Here is a 20364-nt window from a genome sequence, read left to right on the forward strand (position 1 = left end):
TAGCCCATCTTTTCCTAACTCCCCCACCAAAAAATATTAGCTCTTTTTTGTTTGCTTGAAGCTGCAGTAATTCTGCAAAGCTAAGTAGTAAAACTGGCAGACTTCCATTCCTCCTTAGCTTTTGCAAGCAGAATTGCTTTCTCCCTTGTAACTCATTTTAGAATATGGAACAGCAAATTTCCCTAAAGAGGCTGTAAGGGCCCAGCCAGTCTCTTTGGTCTGTTACCTTCATGGTCCGTTGCTCTTTTCCTGGAGCAGCTGGGCTTGGGAATTCTTGTTTAAAGCTCCTATCATATCAGAATGGAAATGATGTTTTACCAGATGCCTGGTTAACTTTCTTTTCAGTAGTTTGAAAGCAGGGAAAAGTATGAATGGGTAAGGCAAGGCCCAGCAGCCTCCCAGAGGTGCACAGCACACGGCCCTTCCCTTGCTGCTAGGGACTTGACAGATGAGGCAAAGGAGACTTCTTTTTTTCAAAAGAATATGCATGGAAGCTATGGTTAATAAATCGAATGCTCTTCAGGGCAGCGGGTCCTAAGCCCTTTTACGTTGTGATGAGTTTGGCAATGCAGTATGATTTGTGAGGGATCTGTGTGAAATCACGCTCATCCAGAAACAAACCCTCAGACAAGGATTCATAAGTAAGTGATTTATTAATGAAGTGATTCCAGGAGAAACCAGTACAGGAGTAAGGGAAGCAGAGTAAATGGGAAGAACCTAAGCAATGTGCTTTCTCAGACGAGGTCTGAATTTGAGAACTCCGCTTGATCCCTCAAGGGATTCTGGAGCTATAAGATGTGTCTCTTGAGTTTTTCCATTTTGAGGAGCTGGACCATCACACTCCTTTACCAATTCGTCAATGACTCTGAATTCCCTTGGATAGGGTTTCCAGATTTAACAAACAAAGATACAAAGTATGCCCCATGCAATATCATTTTCATTCATATACTCTATAAATATTAGTATATTTTTGTACTAAAAATGATTCGTTGTTTACCTGAAATTCAAATGTAACTGAAAGTTCTGCATTTTGTTTGACACCTCTCCAACGGGGGTCTGGGAAGACCCACTCCAAAGCATGTCTAGGCCCCTTGCTCTAGTGCTAAAGGGCAGATCTCTGAAGGCCATGGGTGCAGGCCATTAGCAGGCAAGCTCTCAGAAGCTGGAGATGAGCGTGCAGAGCCAGCACAAGTGATATAAGGGGATCTGGGTAGGACATGAACAATGTCCCCTAAAACACATAAGGGAAAAACGGAACTTTGAACTTAACCTTCACTCAGTTCAGTACAAAATGGACAAAGGAAGATGCTGTGTTTCTCTGTAGCAGGTCTGTCGTCACATTGGAGAATATGGCAATCGTATCAGATTCACCAGTGTTTCATGTGCTTAGACCGTGACCCTATCGGTGGGAGTAATATGAAGTCTGGAGTTGCCAAATACATCTTCAGCTAGAAACTTCTGTTTATTCCACACAGTCATCCCTTTCTACTTATCCTTTGCCCATCATACACACCTACCCTGATTTGGGTCCCCTCAGAGCAAACCCCGAAATAAGGATTCAAGAGCACGTAATTTATTTAGGAGGTGGTTTTGGAAACCCAAGAGGAGTGAGGAAGTGAGCCAGAGAAAGGAAAGAAGCCGTTTACTACTATGGGGATCCAGTGCTCACTCTCAGTGGACACCTGTAGGAAACAGTGTACAACACACTTTAGAATTATCTAGTCAAGAGATTGGGAATCTGGGGTATTTATACACCGGCTCCCTGTTCATCACTGGCTGAGGACTAATTCTGGGGCACTGACTCTTTGGCACTTCTGACTTGTTCTGTGCACAGGTGCTCCATGCTCTTGTGATCCAAAAAATGTCCTTGGACATAGAGTTATGGGTGTTCACAGTAAATAGGATTCTGTGGGTAGAGGTGAGTGCCAAGGGAACTGGGCGGGGGCACTGGGGTCTGCTACAGCATCCTTCCCAGACTGCTCTTGGGCCTCTTCCAAAGGTGCAGTTTGTCAGACCACTGGTTGTTCAGCTCCTGATTTATGGTAACTTTATATAGGTGTGACTTTCCTTTATGTAATGACAGTAATTTGAGGAGTTATGGAGACTTGGTCGTTCAGCCAGACTCTTGATATTATACTTTGGTTGGATTACAACTGGGTTCTTGACTTGCCTCGTTCTTGTGGTCAAATGATTGTGAGCCCAAGGACAGCTCCTTTGCTCTCTCATCTGTTTCTGCAGCCATTTCTCAAAGATTCACTGCCTTGACATGTCCTATTTCTATGAACTAAATTTAACACATTTCCCCCTTCCGGTATAATAATTTTTTTCACTCAGGCGTATTTTGTGGTGTGTCCATTCTCAGGGTATCTAAGATACACCAATGGTCTTCTCCATCTGCAAATCATTAAGGTGTAGAGGTATATGACTGGCTCACCTATGAATTTTATTTATACAAATAATTTCAACACACAGTTCTGTCAACATTATTGTCCTAGTGCCGTATTCCAAATGGTAGTTAACTGTGGAAGGTTTTAGACAGTGATATTATTCCACCCCTTCATGAACATCCAATTTGTCACGGAAGATTGATATAACCACATAATTTCAAGACAATCTTGTATCGTGTTAAAAAGATGTTCTGTGTGCTATGGGAAAACCAGAGAGAGGCATTTATCCTTTGAGAGGATTCAGAGAAGCTTCATGGAGATGACCTGTAAGCAATTTTAAGGGATGAAGAGGACCCTGCCAGGTGAAGAAAGATAAGAATGAAACAGAGGAAATAGAAAGTATAAAGGAAAAGAGGCATAAAGTGATGTTGCGTATACTGGAAAATGAACTGTTGGGGGATTTTAGAGTGTAAAAATTGAAGTGTTGTATGAAAGAGATGAAATTAAGAGCTAAGTTGGACTGAGATACAGATGGCTTTGGATACATTGATGACCTGTTTTTATAAGCAACATAGCATCCCAGATGGAACAAGAGTTTGGCAAATTTGAGCTATTAAGTACAGAGCATGTGCCTTTTCCCTTTAGTTCCTGAAAGTTAAGTTCGGCTAAACACTTGTTTTCCTTGGTGTCTACACATGGAGGCAATCGGCTTTCTTGCCCCTGACTTCCAATTTACCCAAGGTTTTTCATGGCTGGTGGCCTCTCTCTTCAAAATGGCTTTCATCCATTATTTAGAAAGAAGACAGGGGATCAGGATTCTATTGTGATGGTAAAAGACAAAAGTATTTTCAGACTGGGAGTTTTACCTGTTCTTTTCCTTCATACCCACTCAGAATCCTTCCCTCATGGTGACTGTCTCCTCCACTTTAAGGAGAGTCTTCTTAAAACAGGTCCTTTATGCCCATCACGCACTTGCTGGGATGAGCACTGGGTGTTGTATGTAAGCGATGAATCACAGAAATCTACCCCAAAAACCAAGAGCACACTTTACACACTGTATGTGAGCCATTTTGGCGATAAATTGTATTAAAAAATAAATAAAGCAGGTCCTTTAAGAAAACGCTAAACAGTTTCAAACCCACCAAACAAATCACCCTTTGTTTTAGTAAATCAAATATAAAGGTTCTTGGGGGCGCCTGGGTGGCTCAGTCGGTTAAGCGTCCAACTTCGGCTCAGGTCATGATCTCACCCTTTGTGAGTTTGAGCCTCATGTTGGGCTCTGTGCTGACAACTCAGAGCCTGGATTCTGTATCTCCCTCTCTCTGCCCCTCCCCTGCTCACACTCTGTCTCTCTGTCTCTGTCTGTCTGTCTGTCTCTCTCAAAAAAAAATGGTAAAGAAAAATTAAAAAAATAAAGGTTCTTTATATAATTAACACTATAATTCATTGAACAAAATTTCACTGAGTACCCACCACATTGTAGCCTTTCTCCAAGAAGGAGACAGAAGGAAAATATGTGTAATTAAATCACAGAAACCCAGTGACTTCAGAGGAAACTGCAGCTAGAGAAGCTTCCTGATGAACTTGTACTTTTTCCTCATTTCTCTGCTTCCCTAATTCTGCATTCCAAAGCTCCTATGATGGTTCACCTATGCCTAAGAATAAAGCACATACATCTGTACACATGTATCCACACATGCACACAGTACCTGAAATTCATCCTTTTAGGATGTGTCAACCTCTCCAAAGAGTTTTATTTTTATTTCTTTTCTTTTCTTTTTTTTTTTCACTTTAGAAAGAGCACATGAGTGGGGTTTGGGGGGGGGAAGAGAGAGAGAGAGAATGAAAATGAGAATGAATCTTAAGCCAGCTCCTTGCTCAGCCTGGAGCCTGATGCGGAGCTCAATCCCACAACTGTGGTTGGGATCATGACCTGAGCTGAAATCAAAAGTCGGACACTCGACCGCCTGAGCCACCCGGGTGCTCCAAGGATTTGACTGTTAAATGGAGATACCCGTATCTGTATGTTGTGTGCCTGTGTGGATGGGCAGTACTCACAGGGGTCAACACAGCTTCTGTAGATATACAGATAGTTGATAGTTTGAGCTTTTTGGGCCACACGGTCTCTGTCTCAGCCACTCAACTCTGCTCTTGGAGCAGCTGTAGACAATAGATAAATGAATGGGCATGCCAGCATTACAACAAAACTTTATTTATAGGCACTGACATTTGAACTCCATGTAATTTTCGCATGTCACAAAATATTTTTTTTTCAATTACTTAAAAAATGTAAAAACCACTCTTGGCTCACAGGCTACAAAAACAGACAATGGGCTCAATTCTGTCCATGGACCATAGTTTGCTGATTCCTGGTACAACACGTTCACTCACTAACAAAGAAAGTGTCCTTCCATTTATCCACAGGCTAAGTCTTGAGGACAGATCATTTGTATTGATATGATTACTGAGGTTAAGAAAATAGTGGTATGAGGGGGCAAATTGCAGATGGAGAGATGTCTGAGTTGAATAAATTCAAACTAATCAACAGTTTAGCCCAGTGTTTCTCAGCCTTGGCTGTATATTGGAATCACTGGGGGGTGGTGTCATTAAAACATATCGATCCTATGGGCCTAGATCCCATGCTCAGAGTCTGATGTGATTAGTCTTGGATGTAGTCTAAGCTTGGAGATTTTTAAAAGCTCCCCCACTGTTTCTGATGTGCAGCCATGGATGAAGACCACCCATCTCGCATAAGACTGTTAGGAAAGGCAAAGCATTTTGGAATCACCAGAGACTGGAAAGTTGACCTATGTTCAGCTTTTTTCTCTTTTCTTTCTCATGTTTAACAACTTTCCCATTTAATGGGATCACTTCACTTTCTGTTACCTCCCTTGCTTTTCTTACATATCCATTTCAGATCTGATATAACAAAAAAAAAATTAGGAAACTGCATAAACCACAGAAAGAATATGCAGTCTCTGTGTCATGCTATGCACTAGCCTCATTGTCACAGTGAGTGTTAGTATCTCTGATATTAATGCTGCCTTTTGGTTGAGCTTTCTTGGGGGAGTATTCATTTAACCATGCGGGCACAGACTCAACATTGTCAGGCCACTCTGGGAAGGTTGCATCCTGGGAAATGCTTTCCGGACTACAACTCCTGGGAGATGGTTATATAATCCACAAAGGCAACTCATTAAATTATAGTCTCTGTCCCTTGTCCTTAGATCCTTTATCTAAAAATAAATCTAGAAAGCCATTATCAAGATTTGGGGCCATTGTGAAATTAGAGATAACAAAATGGAAGGCTTTTAAAGTATATTTCATAAGCTAAAGTAAACGAGACGGTTTCCTACTCTAGGCAATGTGTCTTTCAGGTAACCTGGGATGTCTGAGCTCCCCAGGCCGTGTCCTATCTCCACACTCTGGGCCCTTCTAGAACAGGAAAAATCTCTCTCTTTCTTTTCAGTTTCCCTTTAAGCAAATTTTAGCTAGAAGTTTTGTTGACACTGATTTCTAACACTTCCAATTTAAGTATCAGTGACCTGATATCTGAATCAAAAAAAGCTCTTTCATTTTTTAAGAATAGTTGACACAGCGTCACATTCGTTTTAGGTGTACAACAGGGATTCAACCACTCTGTATGTTATGCTGTGATCACTGGAGGTATAGCTACCGTCTGTCACCACGCAACACTATTACAATACCATTGACTATATTCTCTGTGCTGTACCTTTTATTCCTGTGACTCGCTCATTCTATAACTGAAAGCTTTTATGTCCCACTCTCCTTCTCTCATTTTGCCTGTCCTCCCACTCCCTCCCCTCTGGCAACCACCAGTTTGTTTTCTGTATGTATACGTCTGATTCTACATTTTGTTTCTTCATTTCTTCGTTTGTTTTTTGGATTCCACATATGAATACAACCATATGATATATTTTTCTGTGACTTATTTCACTTAGCATTATACCCTTGCCCTATAGGTCCACCCATGTTGTCACAGATGATAAGATCTCATTCTTTTTTATGGTTGAGTAATATCCCATTATCTATATACCACGTCTTCTTTATCCATTCATCTATCAGTAGTCACTTGGGTTGCGCCAATATCTTGTCCATTGTAAATAATGCTGCAATACACTTAAGGGTTCATATATTTTTTTTGAATTAATGTTTTTGTTTTCTTTGGATAAATACCCAGGAGTGGAATTACTGGACCATATGGTATTTCCACTTTTAATTTGTTAAGGAGCCTCTACATTGTTTTCCATAGTGGCTGCACCAATTTACATTTCCACCAATAGTGCACAAGGGTTCCCTTTTCTCCACATCCTCACCCAACTCTTGTTATTTCTTGTCTCTTTTTTTTTTTTTTGAGAGAGAGAGAGAGAGAGAAAGAGTGTGCACACAGAGGAGGGGCAGAGGGAGAGGGAGAGAGAGAATCTTAAGCAGGCTCCATGCCCAATGTGGAGCTGGATGTGGAGCCCGATGGAGGCGCGATCTCATGGCAGATTGTGACCTGAGCCAAAATTAAGAGTTGGATGCTTAACCAACTGGGCCGCCCAGGTGCCCCTTTCTTGTCTTTTTGAATCTAGCCATTCTGAAAGTTGTGAGGTTAGATCTCGTTGTGGTTTTAATTTGCATGTCCCTGATGATTAGTGATGGTGAGCATCTTTTCGTGTGTCTGCCATATGTATACCTTCTTTGGGAAGATACCTATTCAGGTCCTCTGACCTAAAAAATAGCTGTTTCTTAATTGAACTTTAAACTTCTTGAATTTAGACTTCTTTTATCCTCTTCCTATTTAAGTGGCGATGATTTGTGTATTTTATGTCATATTTTATATAACATCTAAGAGAGTTGGCACCCAACTATTTATGATATTATGCCTCATCAGACTGAATCTTTTTTAGTCTAACCAACTGAAACAACTGACTGAGAGGAAAATATTTTTGAGAAGCTCACGGTAAATGTCAGGGACAAATGTGAAATTATATGTCATTTTTGAGATAGTGCTTCTGGCAACAATTTCCAGTAGCTGACTTATAAGAATTTTTTTATTATTACAGGATAGCCTCTTGAATGTCATCACCACAATTAATCAACTTCTGCCAGAGCTTCTACATAAGTAGGACTTTTGGTTCTAGCGAAGCTCATCTGAGATGGGGACTTTTTCAAAACCACCTGGGTCAAGGAGAACTTTCAGGACAGGCACAAGCAGATATATCTACATGAGTCCCTTTGGATCCTAACTTCTTGGCTCATTTCTGCAAGATTAATGTCTAGCCCTTGTTTTTTAAAGGAGATTTTACCTAAAATAGTAGAAAAGTTTTGTGGTTCCACCACAGTGTTCCTGGGTAGGTCTCTAAGATCTTTCTAGGTAGGACTTCTGAGATGAGCAAAATCACTCAGATGGTTAACTGTCGTCAAGTGTAAAAGTGTAGCACCTGAGCTTGGAGGGCTCTGGAAAGTCTCCAAGGAACTTAGAATCCCAAATTATATAAATTTATTTAATCATAAAACTTTGTTCTCTTGTCAGAATCAAGACACAGTCCTAGACCCTTCCTGAGCAATCTATAATTCATTGAGGGTGCCATATCTAGAGGAAGAAGCCAGAGACTGTTTCTATGTGGTATCATAGGAATGCTACCCAGAGAACTTTTGGTTCTTTTCATCAGATTCCAAGAAACTAACCCCCAGCTCTCTCACCCTTGAATTGTTTTCTGCTTGATGGCTCCTTCTAGCAATGTACAGCCTGCCTGGTTCTATCAATTTGATGTTGGTGAGTGATGAGTAAGCAACAGGAGAAACTAGAATGAGCATAGGCTTTGGGTAGGCAGGCAATTTTCAGTTTTTATCCTGACTTTATTATGTACGAACTGTGAGACGGTGTGGTGGTGGGGGTGGTGTGTGTTGTGTGTGTACACACACCTATGCCTACGTACACGGAATAGTTGTCTAACCTCTTTAGGACTCAGTGTTCCCATCTTTAAAATAAGAATGTTTTCCTTACCGGGATGTTGGGACATGGAAAGTGTCAAACACCTAGAAAATACTCAGTAAATGTAGCTTCTCTTTGCATAATTTTTGAAGGTGGTGGTAGCCAGGAGTAAAAATCAGGGCATATTTGATTTGATTTTGGTGGCTTCTCTGGTGCAGAGCCTTGAAAAAGTTAGGAGCTGTGGTTGATAGCTGCAGTGGTCATTGCCGGTTCTTTCTTCTGCCAGATTTGTCTTCCAGTAATGTCACATGCACAGTGAGACATCCTTTTTTTTTTTTTAAAGCACTCTTCCTCTATTCTTTTGCATATCTTTTCTGATTGGCTCAAACGTAAGTTCTAATCACTGTTAAATATCACGTCTAGGGTTTAACATGCTTATGATTATAGATGCACTTATAACTTACTAAATAGTAAATCAAATAGTGAAATTCACAAAGGCTTATGTTTTACCACTTAGCGTATTTTGTGTTCACTGAGGATAAAGAATAAAATAGAACAAACACTTCTCTTAAAATCTAATTTGTCAAAACTTATACTTATGAAACTCCATGTAATCAGAAAATCATGATCACCTCAAAGGCAGGAACTATTATTTTATAATCATTATTGAATGGGATTGAATCAGTTTTAGCAAACAAAGTGAGTCAAGCCCATTTACCAAATGTCATTATTTTTATGCCACATTTATTAAATGTGTACCATGAGTCAGACACTGAAACAACATAGGGAAATAAAACATAATTCCCACTCTTTGATTAAGTATGTACTGAGTGCCTCCTTTGCACCAAGGCATTTATGAAGGTGGTAGAGATAATGTGGTAAATATGTCATGAACTCTGTCCCCAAGGAGCTCAGGTTGAAAGAGGCAACAAGGCCCATATATGTGGATCACTTAGAAGCCAAATAAGACATCCTGGAGTGAAGTGCTACATAGTTTGGCAAAGACTGTGAATCAGTAAGAACGGAGCAGAGCAGAGGTTCACAAGAAGTGCCTGATAGGGGAGGCTGGCCTTCATCTGGGCCATGAAGGATGGCGAAGATTTGCATAAGTGCAGAGTGGCAAATAGAGCATAGCAGGTGGAGAGAACATGAGAAAAAGCCTTAGAGGTAGAAGCTGGAGCGGGTGCCGTGAGTGTGGCGAGTTGAGAGGAGAGCGGAGAACCTGCGCAGGTGGGAGGATGCTGGTGAGCAGTAGGAAATAAGGCTGGAACGGTCGGGTGAAGCTCAGTTACAGAAACCCTGGAGTCAGACAAATGGGCTTGAGCCTAGTGAGTCTCTGAGGAAGACAGCGACCGATTCCAGTGTGGCTGCAGTGCGTCTCGGGGGGGTTCACTTGTCATCATCATTTTCTTGGAAGCTTTTCCATGGCTGTGTCTTTGCTTGCTGGTCTGCATCCTAGTTAAAGTCAGAATATTCTTTCTCATTTAGGGGAAGCACTGGTTCATCAGACCTTTATGACCAGGAAGCTGGCCCGGCAACTCGGAAGAGCAGCCGGAGCAGTGGAGTGACCCCCGTCACGCAGAGGTCACCGGCTCCAAGCACACGCAGCGTGACCTCAGCCAGCAGTAGAGTAAGTCCACAAATGTGAAAGGACACCCAGCTTCCGAGACTTGACCTCACCACCATTGCCTGGTTGGGTCGGAGTTCTCAGGATCTTGAAGCATGTTGTTTATGCTGTTTAATTGTAGATGCTTCGTTATCAGGACTGAACTTCCTACACCCTTAGCTCTTGGTGGGAAGCCAGAAATGTGAAGGAAAGGGAAGGAGCAGGTTCAAAGGTGGTATTTGTATGATGGGGGGTTAAATGGCTATGTGGCTTAAACAAAATATAAATAATGTTTAGAAGTCTCCTAGTTTGATCTTCCGTGTTATTTGCCAAGAATTCCTAAGTTGACTGCACTAAAACTTTCCCAGACTGATTTAAATCAGGAAAAGTAGAATCTTGAAATATTTGAATAGTTTTTCTTTATGCACACCTGTTAAAATTAGGGATCAACACACCATAAAGACTTAAATTGCATTATACATAAAATATAGAGAGAATATGGGTTGCCTGTGTGGCTCAGTCCATTAAGCCTCTGACTTCCGCTCAGGTCATGATCTCAGGGTTCATGAGTTCAAGCCCCACATCGCACCCTCTGCTGTTGGCACAGAGCCCGCTTCAGATCCTCTGTCCCCATCTCTCCCTGCTCCTCCCTCCCTCCCCCCCCCTCAAAAATAAACAAATGTGTGTGTGTGTGTGTGTCCACACACACACACCTTCCACATATACATATATGGAAATGGTTCTTTTGAATCAATGAGCATCTAGATTTTTTGTTAAGCAGGAAGCTCCATACATAGAGCTGACATCTATGTTTAAGAAATCTTGGTCCTGGTCAAGCAAACACTTGAAGTGAAAGAATTAACTATGCAGGAGTCTGGAGCAAGGTGTTTCTCCAGGCAGGGACAGCACTGATATTCAGCAGGTACACATACAGGGAAGGCTGTTCCAATTACTTATGGCTGGCCTCCCTCTTGGATGGTCAAGGCACTGTTCAACCAGTGCCTAAAATATTTTTAACGTCCCTAGAGAAACAGCCAGTGCTAAGACTCTGAAGTGGGAACGTGCCTGGTATGTTTAAGGAAGAACACGAAGGCCAGTTTGGCTGTTGTGAGTGAACAAAGGGAGGAGGAGGAGGAAGTGAGCTCAGAGAGGTAATAGGGACTGACCACTGTATGCACTTTGACATTGACTTGGAGTAAGCTGGGGACAGCTGGAGGGTTTTGAGCAGAAGAGTGACACGATGTGGCTTTTTTGTTATTTTTTATTAGTTTTTTTAACTCCAGTATAGTTAATGCACAGGATTGTATTAGTTTCAGGTGTACAGCATCCTGATTCAACAATTCCATACATCACTTGGCGCTCATCGTGACGACTGTGCTCCTTAATTCAAAATATGTACAGAACTTACACAACCCAACACCCCAAAACATAATCCAATGAAAAATAGGCAGAAGATGTGGCTTCTTTTATACAGGATCTGGAGGCTGTGCTGAGAAGCAGCTGTAGGGGAACAAGTGGAAAAGCCAACAGATCAGTTAGGATGCCGTTGTCTTCCTGCAAGTGAGACACTGGGCTTTGGAACAAGGGGATAGAAATGGAGGTTGTGAATCCTGTGCACTGTTGGTGGGAATGCAAACTGGTGCAGCCACTGTAGAAAGCAGTATGGAGGTTCCTCAAAAAGTAAAAATTGAAGTACCCTACAGCCCAGCAATTGCACTACTGGGTGTTTACTCAATGAAAAGGAAAGCATTAATTCAAAAAGATACACGTACCCTTATGTCTGTTGCAGCATTATTTACAATAGCCAAGATATGGAAGTAGCCCCAGTGCCCCATGATAGATGAGTGGATAAAGAAGTAGTAAATGTATGCAATCGAATATTGCTCAGCCATAAAAAAGAATGAGTTCATGAGGCGCCTGGGTGGCTCAGTCGGTGAAGCGTCCGACTTCAGCTCAGGTCATGATCTCACGGTTTGTGGGTTCGAGCCCCACGTCAGGCTCTGTGCTGACAGCTTGAAGCCTGGAGCCTGTTTCGGATTCTGTCTCTGCTCCTCCCCCACTTGTGCTCTGTCTCTCAAAAATAAATAAATACAAAAATTTTTTTTAAAAGAATGAGTTCATGCCATTTGTGACAATGTGGATGGACTTAGAGGGTATTATGCTAAGGGGAGTCAGACAGAGAAAGAAAAATACCACATAATTTCACCTATATGTGGATTCTAAAAATCAAAATGAATGAACACACCAAGACAAAACCAGAAACAGATTCATGTATACAGAGAGCAGACTGGTGGTTGCCAGAGGAGAGGGGAATGAGGGGGTTGGGTGAAATAGGTGAAGGAGATTAAAAGGTACAAACTTCCATTTATAAAATAAGTTAAGTCGTGGAGATGAAAAGTGGAGGATGGGGAATATAGCCAATAATATTGTAATAACATCCTATGGTGACAGATGGTGACTATGCTTATGGTAGTGAGCCCTGCATAATGCACAGAATTGTTGAATCACTATGCTATCTACCTGAAACTAACATCATATGGCAATGATACTTTAATAAAAATAGTTATTATCTAACTACTGAATATAAAAACTAAATATTTATTTAAAATATCGACTCTTCCTATAGTGCAACTTCGGAAAGATAAATCATAAACTTAAAAAAGAAAAGCAGAGACTGTAAACAGCCAGATTCTATAAATATTTTTCAGGAAAAGCCAAAAGGCATCCAGACAGATTGAATAAAAATAGAAGATTTCTTTAAATACTTATAGTCTGAATTGTACTTGCTGATAAGGTAAAAGGCAGATTTAAAATTTATAAATATTTATACTAAGCTCAGCAAGCAGTAGTGTTCCATACCCAGAAAAGTGCATTGATAGTTGGTGATTACCCTTACTTCGCTGGCAACCTAACAAGGAATGATATTCAAAATATTTAGTAACTGATATGGCAGAGGCACTGAGCTATCAGAACAGACTCTGGTGCAAGGCTGGGGCAGTATCCTGGGAGCCCTTCTGTGCCATGTGTTAACCTGGATTGTGGGTCACGGTCTTCTGTTAAATGGGGGTGTAGGAGGTAGGGGGTCACTGGGGAAAGAGAGTGTTGAGAATGGGGACAAACATGGGAGAAAACAGAGTACTATGCTTGTGTATAACTCCGAGGATGCAAAGCTAGCCAGATTCTTTTTTTTCTTTTTTTGAAAATTTTTTAATGTTTTGTTTATTTTTGGGAGAGAGAGAGAGACACAGAGTGCAAGCTGGGGAGGGGCAGAGAGAGAGGGAGACACAGAGTCTGAAGCAGGCTCCAGGCTCTGAGCTGTCAGCACAGAGCCCGACACAGGGCTCGAACTCAAGAACCGTGAGATCATGACCTGAGCCGAAGTCAGCTGCTTAACCGACTGAGCCACCCAGGCACCCCTCTATATATTCTTATATAGAGTTCATTTAAGATTGGAGCTGTACCTATATCATCTTTCTTGCTAATTATATATTGGAACACTCGCAGTTTTGTGAATGTAAAATTATTTGGAACAACTTTTGTCCTAATTAACAAATGGGTTTTATAGAGCGGTTATTGATAGTAAGTTTTAGAGTTATATGGACCCCTGATGAGGACCCCCCCACCGCTAATGTTAACTAGCCCCTCCAAAAGAGTAATACAACATAAATGTGGTTGTACTGAAGTATATTAATATGATTTGAAAGTAAACTACAGTCATCATAATGTTCTTTTTTCATTTTTACTTTGTGAGAAGGAACATGGTTTCGAAAATTCCATGGATTTGGCTGCCCTTGAAAGCACATCTGACGACCTCACAAAGAGTCGTCGCAGAAACACTTCTGGCACACCGTCCATAGCAGTGTCTGAGGTCTCCCTCTCCTCAGGTGGGTATTTACAGCATGACTACTCTCTTTTAAATTTATTTATTTATTTTGAGAGAGAGAGATAGAGCACACGTGAACATAGGGGATAAGCAGAGAGAGGAGCGAGAGAATCCCAAGCAGACTCCACGCTGTCAGCACTGAGCCTGACACAGGGCTCCATCTCACAAACCCTGACATCATGACCTGAGCCACAATCAAGAGTTGGAAGCATAACTGACGGAGCCACCCAGGCACCCTTGACTAAGTCATTTGGAATTGACAGTCTTGTGTGACATTAAATGGATATTTCATGCTTTAGAAAATAATCGTCTGTCCCTTGACCCGTGATGGTAGGTCCATTCCATAAGAACAGGTTAAATGTGGACCCAGGCGACACCTTGAGCCTCCTGCATTCATGCAAAATCCATTTATTAAGTGTATATGCTTGTCAGTCAAGTTTCAGAGCTATACCAAACATCAGTATAGGAGTGTAGGAAATATAATTGGTTCATTTGGTAGAAAGATAACACTTTTCCAGAATTCAGGGAAATGATAGTTCAGTAGACATGATGGTCTAAAATACCCTATATCTAGAAAGAATAATTATCCTGTGGTTTAAATAAAAAGTTACTTGTAAGCTGCATTAAAGTGAGTAATAACCCTTTTCATTCGGATGGTACATTCAAATACTGTATATCATTTCACGTCTCCATCACAACAACCCTGTGAAACAGGTATTATTTATGTTGCAATTTTATTACCTATGAATAAGAAAATTCTTTAGAGACATTTGCAGTAGTCCCTTATGTAGAATTACAATCATGACAGAATCCTCAACATGGAAAGGTTAAATGTTACCTAATGATGATATTTGCATAAAGCCTGAGGCTAGATTCTGTGTGCTGAGTTGAGGAGTCTTTCCTAGTCATGTAGCTCACAAAGGGTTTTCTAAATATATGTGGTTCTTGTTGCATTTTGTTCAGGACTGCAAAATTGTTTCTCCTGTTAATAGAAAAAATTTTAACTAGTCTACAGGCCAACCTCATAGATTATATTTCTACTCCTTCTAGTCAACAGCTCTTGTTTTTTGATCACATACTGTGTCAGGCACTGTGCTAAGCACTTCTGCAGTGTTTCATTTACCATTTCAAACTCAAGTACGAACTTGCTCTCTTTAATCTTTCTCATAGTGAACAACTATGTCTATCCCAGCAGGGCTTTGACATAGAACCACCACTCTGTATAAATGAACTGTCTTTGTCTTAGTAAGTTGTCTACAGCATTACTGAGTGGTGCATTGTTCTTTAAATTATATTTTTAAGAGGTACCTGGGTGGCTCGGTTGATTAAGCATTTGACTCTTGATTTCGGCTCAGGTCATGATCTCATGGTCATGAGATTATGCCCCACGTCAAGCTCTGTGCTGAGTGCAGAGCCTGCTTAAGATACTCTCTTTCTCTCTTCTGTCTACCCCTCTCCCTGACTTGTGTTGTCTCTCTTTCTCTCAAAAAAAAATGATAAATAAAATTAAATAAAATTTTTTTTAAAAATTTCAAACAATTACATATTTGAAAGCAAGATGTTCCTCTGATGAAAGACTGTTCTTGTGCCTGAAGAAATGGAACTTCCTCTTAGTTTCCCTATGGCCACTCCCTTTTTATGTGAAAGAAATTTGTTATATCCTTTAATAGCATTGTATGTCAAATGTAAAAACACAGTGAATTCTCTAAATATATAAATCAAGAATGATTAATGCTTTATTTTTTTCTAAGAGCTCATTATATTTTAAGGCCCTGTTCTGTGAGAGTTTTTTAGTCTATGAGAAAAACAGAAGTCTTAGCTTAAAAATTTGCATTTTACAATAGAACATTTAACTTCCTTTAACCAAACGTGAAATGAACGCATCGGTGTTGATAATGCCGTCAAAGAAAATTTGAAAATACTATTTAAAAAAAGTATGTTAGTGTAAGCAGCATGAAATTTCTCTGACTGTTGCTTTCTTAACACTCCATGCCCTGTCCCTAGAAAGAATGGAAATAATGATAAAACATTGGCAATGAAAAATGAGATTGTAGCACCTGGGTAGCTCAGTCGGTTAAGCATCTAACTTTGGCTCAGGTCATGATCTCATGGTTTGTGAGTTTGAGCCCCATATCGAGGTCTTTGCTGTCAGTGCAGAGTCTGCTTTAGGTCCTCTGTCTCCCGCTCTCTCTGTCCCTCCCTGGCTCACATGGGCACTCTCTCTCTCTCTCTCTTCTCTCTCTCTCTCTGTGTGTGTGTCTCTCTCTCTCAAAACTAAACAAACATTTAAAAAAATGAAATCTTCTAACAAAATTAGCTGATTGATATCTCTCCTGTTCTCTTCCTTCCTCCAGACCGGAGTCAATCTGAATTAGATTTGAGTGGGTCATTTCCAGAAGATTTAGAGAATACTGTAAACATAAGAAGCAAGTCTGTCCCTGGGGCTTTAGACAAAGACTTGGTAAGTTGTATGTGGAAGAAAGTCTAATGATCATGAGGAAAGGGCATGGTCTTGTTCCAAACCTTCCCACTTTTAGGTGAGAATAAAGTGAAGATATATGGGAATCTGTTTCTACTGGTCTTCACAACCAATATATAAAAACAACTAAAGCATGTTTTAGAAGGGCTCCTGGAGTGGCTCAGTTGGTTGAGTCAAACTCTTGATTTAAGGTCAGGTCATGATCTCATTGTTGTGAGGTCAAGTCCCACTTCTTCGAGCTCTATGTTGAATGTGGAGCCTGCTTGAGATTCTCTTTCCTTCTCCCCTTCCCCTGCTTGCTCATGTGCGTGTTCTCTCTCTCTCTCTCTCTCTCTCTCTCTCTCTCCCTCTCTCAATTAAAAAAAAAAAAAGAAAAAGAATGATTTAGAAAAGTTAACTGGTAATCAGGTTAATGGGTGAAGATTATCCCTAAAAAAAATACCTCTTGGGGATTTCAACTCCTGGCTTAACATCACTTAATCTAAACCTGGAAAATGAAGGATGCCAACATCTTCTAAATCATATATTACCAGATTTATCTGACTATATTTTATATGAACATTTGTACATCTCAAGTTACCCCTAATAAACTACCTTCATAACTGAGATTAAATTATGTAAAAATTAGTGCAAACGTGAACTTGTTTTTGAAATCAGAAAGTTGAGTTAAATTATTAAGTTTCCTTCTAGTTCTAATACCTTGATATTCTGATTTCTGTAATTGCTATAATGCAATTTGAATTCTTTGAAAGAAAGTTATAAAACAATGTTAAATGATAGTAGTATAATTTTCCAAAGCAAGCCAGGAAACTTGGGTTCTAAAGCTCACTGTTATTTACTAGAGTAAAAAAAAAAAAAAAAACCTGGAAAGTATTTTAAAATCTACCACAAAAGGGGGTGGGGCAATAAGATCAAATGGTTTCAAAGCTTACTTGTGTTCAACCTTTAAAGAATAGCTAATTCCAACATTATGAAACTATTCCTGATCCTAGAAAACTCCATAATTGAAATTAAAAATACACTAGAGGGAATCAATGGCAGATTAGAATATGAAGAACGACAAATAGATGATCTGGAAGACAGGGTAGTGGGAGGCAAGCAAGCTGAACAGCAACGAGAAAAAAGAATAATACAAATTAGAATAGCTTATGGGAATTCAGTAACATCATTAAGCATAATAATATTTACATTATAGGGATCCTAGAAGAAAAGGAGAGAGAAAAGGAGGCAGAAACTTATTTAAAGAAATAATAGCTGAAAGATTCCATAATCTGGGTAAGGAAATAAACATCCATGTCAAAAAGGCACAGAGAGTCCACAATAAAATCAACCCAAGGAGGTTCACATCAACACACATAATTAAAGTGGAAAAAAATAATTAGAGAATTTTATTTTTTAATATAATTTATTGGCAAATTGGTTGCCATATAACACCCAGTGCTCATCTCAACAAGTGCTCTCAAAAGCAGCAAGAGAAAATAGTTACATACAAGGGAAACACCATGTGTCTATCAGCTGAGTTTCATCCAAAACTTTCCAGGCTAGAAGGGAGTGGCATGGTATATTCAAAGTGCTGAAAAACAAACAAACAAACAAACCTACAACCAAGAATACTCAGCAAAGTTATTCAGAACTGAAAATGAGATACAGAGTTGCCCAGATGAACAAAAGGTAAAGGACTTAAACACCAAAACTGAATCAAGAAGAAATAGAAGATTTGAACAGACCAGCTAGTAACAATGAAATTGAATCAGTAATCGAAAAACTCCCAACAAACAAAAGTCCAGGACCAGATGGCTTCACAGGTGAATTCTACCAAATATTTAAAGAAGAATTAATACCTATTTTTCTCAAAATTTCTAAAACATAGAAGAGGAAGAAGACTTTCACATGAATTCTACAAGGCCAGCATTACACTGATAACAAAACCAAATCAAGACACTGCAAAAAGAAAACTATAGGCCAATATCTCTGCTGAACAGAGATGCAAAAATCCTCCATAAAATATTAGTAAACCAAATCCAACAGCACATTTAAAAAATAATTCACCACGGAGTGCCTGGGTGGCTCAGTTGGTTAAGCGTCTGACTCTTAGTTTCGGCTCAGGTCATGATCTCATAGTTCCTGAGTTCAAGCCTCACATTGGGCTCTGTGCTGACAGTACAGAGCCTGCTTGGAATTCTATCTCTCCCCCTCTCTCTGCCCCTCCCCTGCTCGCTCGCTCGCTCTCTTTCTCTCAAAAATAAATAAGTAAATTTAAAAAAATCATTCACAATCAAGTGGGATTTATCCCAGGGATGCAAGTGTGGTTCATTATTCACAAATTAATTAATATTATACATCACATTAACAAGACAAAGGAAAACTATATGATCGTCAGATGCATTTGACAAAGTACGATATCCATTCATAATAAAAACCCTGAACAAAGGGAAACTAGGGGGAACATATCTTAACATAAAGGCCATATATGAAAAAACTGAGAGCAAACATCATACTCAATGGTGGTAAACTGAGAGCTTTTCCTCTAAGATCAGAAACAAGGCAAAGATGTCTACTCTTACCACTTTCATGCAACATAGTGCTCCATGTCCTAGCCACAACAATAAGGAAACAAAAGGCATCCAAATTGATAAGGAAGAAGTAAAATGCTCAGTATTTGCATATGACATGATACTGTGTATAGAAAACCCTTAAGACTCCACCAAAAAACTACTAGAACTGATGAGTGAATTCAGTAAAGTCACAGGATACAAAATTAATACACAGAAATCTGTTGCATTTCTATACACTAATAATGAAGTAGCAGAAAGAGAAATTAAGAAAATGATCCCATTTACAATTGCACCACAAATAATAAAATACCTGGAAATAAAATTAACCAAGGAGGTGAAAGACACTCTGAAAACTATAAAACAGTGATGAAAGAAAGAGCACTTAAGCAAATGGAAAGATATTCCATGCTCATGGAGTGGAAGATCCAATATTGTTAAAGTGTTCATACTACCCAAAATGATCTATGGATTTAATGCAATCCCTACCAAAATACCAACAACATTTTTCACAGAACTAGAACAAATAATCCTAAAATTTGTATGGAACCAGAAAAGACCCTGAATAGCCAAAGCAATCTTGAAAAAGAAAAAGCTGGAGGTATCACAATCCCAGATTTCAAGATCTACTACAAATCTGTACTAAGGAGTATGGCACTGGCACATAAAGAGACACATAGATCAGTGGAACAGAATGTAGAGTTCAGAAATAAACCCACACTTCTATGTCAATTAATCTATTGCAAAGGAGACAAGAATATGCAGTGGGGGAAAAGACGGTCTTTCCAACAAATGGTGCTGGGAAAACTGGACAGCAACATGCAGAACAATGAAACTGGACTAGCTTCTTACACCACACACAACAACAAACTCAAAATGGATTAAAGACCTAAATGTGTGACCTGAAACCATAAAAGTTCTAGCAAAAAAATATAGGAAGTAATTTCTTTCATATCTGCTGTAGAAATATTTTTCTAGATGTGTCTCCTCAGGCAAGGGAAATGAAAGCAAAATGAAACTACTGGGACTACACCGAAATAACAAGCTTTTGTCCCATGAAGGAAACTGTCAACAACAAAAAAGGGTAACCTACTGAATGAGAGAATATATGTACAAATGTTTTATCCGTTCAGGGGTTAATGTCCAAAATATAGAGGGATGTTATACAACTCAAATCCAATTAAACTGTGAGCAAGGGGCCTTAATAAACATTTTTCCAAAGAAAAGGTACAGATTTCCAGCAAACACTTGAAAAGATGCTTAGCATCACTAATCATCAGAGAAATGCAAATTAAAACCACAATGAGCTGTCACTTTACACTTGTCAGAATGGCTAGAATCAAAAAGACAAGAAATAACAAGTGTTGATGAGGATGTGGAGAAAAAGGACCCTTCATGCACTGTTGGTGGGAATGCAAATTGATGTAGCCTCTGTGAAAAACAGTATGGAAGGTCCTCAAAAAATTAACAAGGGATGGGGTGCCTGGGTGGCTCAGTTGGTTAAGGGTCCGACTTT

The 20364-nt window shown here is 39.8% G+C and overlaps 1 protein-coding gene across 3 annotated transcripts in view; it reads left to right on the top strand.

Annotated features, from left to right (window-relative positions):
• The window catches only part of SYTL5 (synaptotagmin like 5), a 118663-nt gene that overhangs the window by 68786 nt on the left and 29513 nt on the right, over positions 1–20364 (top strand). For 2 of the 3 annotated variants that reach the window (XM_053202229.1, XM_053202231.1), the window contains exons 7-9: positions 9817–9958; positions 13689–13818; positions 16172–16278. In XM_053202229.1, the coding sequence (XP_053058204.1) occupies positions 9817–9958; positions 13689–13818; positions 16172–16278 (379 nt within the window). Of the gene's footprint in view, positions 1–9816; positions 9959–13685; positions 13819–16171; positions 16279–20364 lie in introns of all 3 variants that reach the window. The other variant, XM_053202230.1, reaches the window with a different exon arrangement.

This window comes from Acinonyx jubatus, chromosome X (genome assembly GCF_027475565.1).
Source record: "Acinonyx jubatus isolate Ajub_Pintada_27869175 chromosome X, VMU_Ajub_asm_v1.0, whole genome shotgun sequence".
Classification (NCBI taxonomy): domain Eukaryota; kingdom Metazoa; phylum Chordata; class Mammalia; order Carnivora; family Felidae; genus Acinonyx; species Acinonyx jubatus.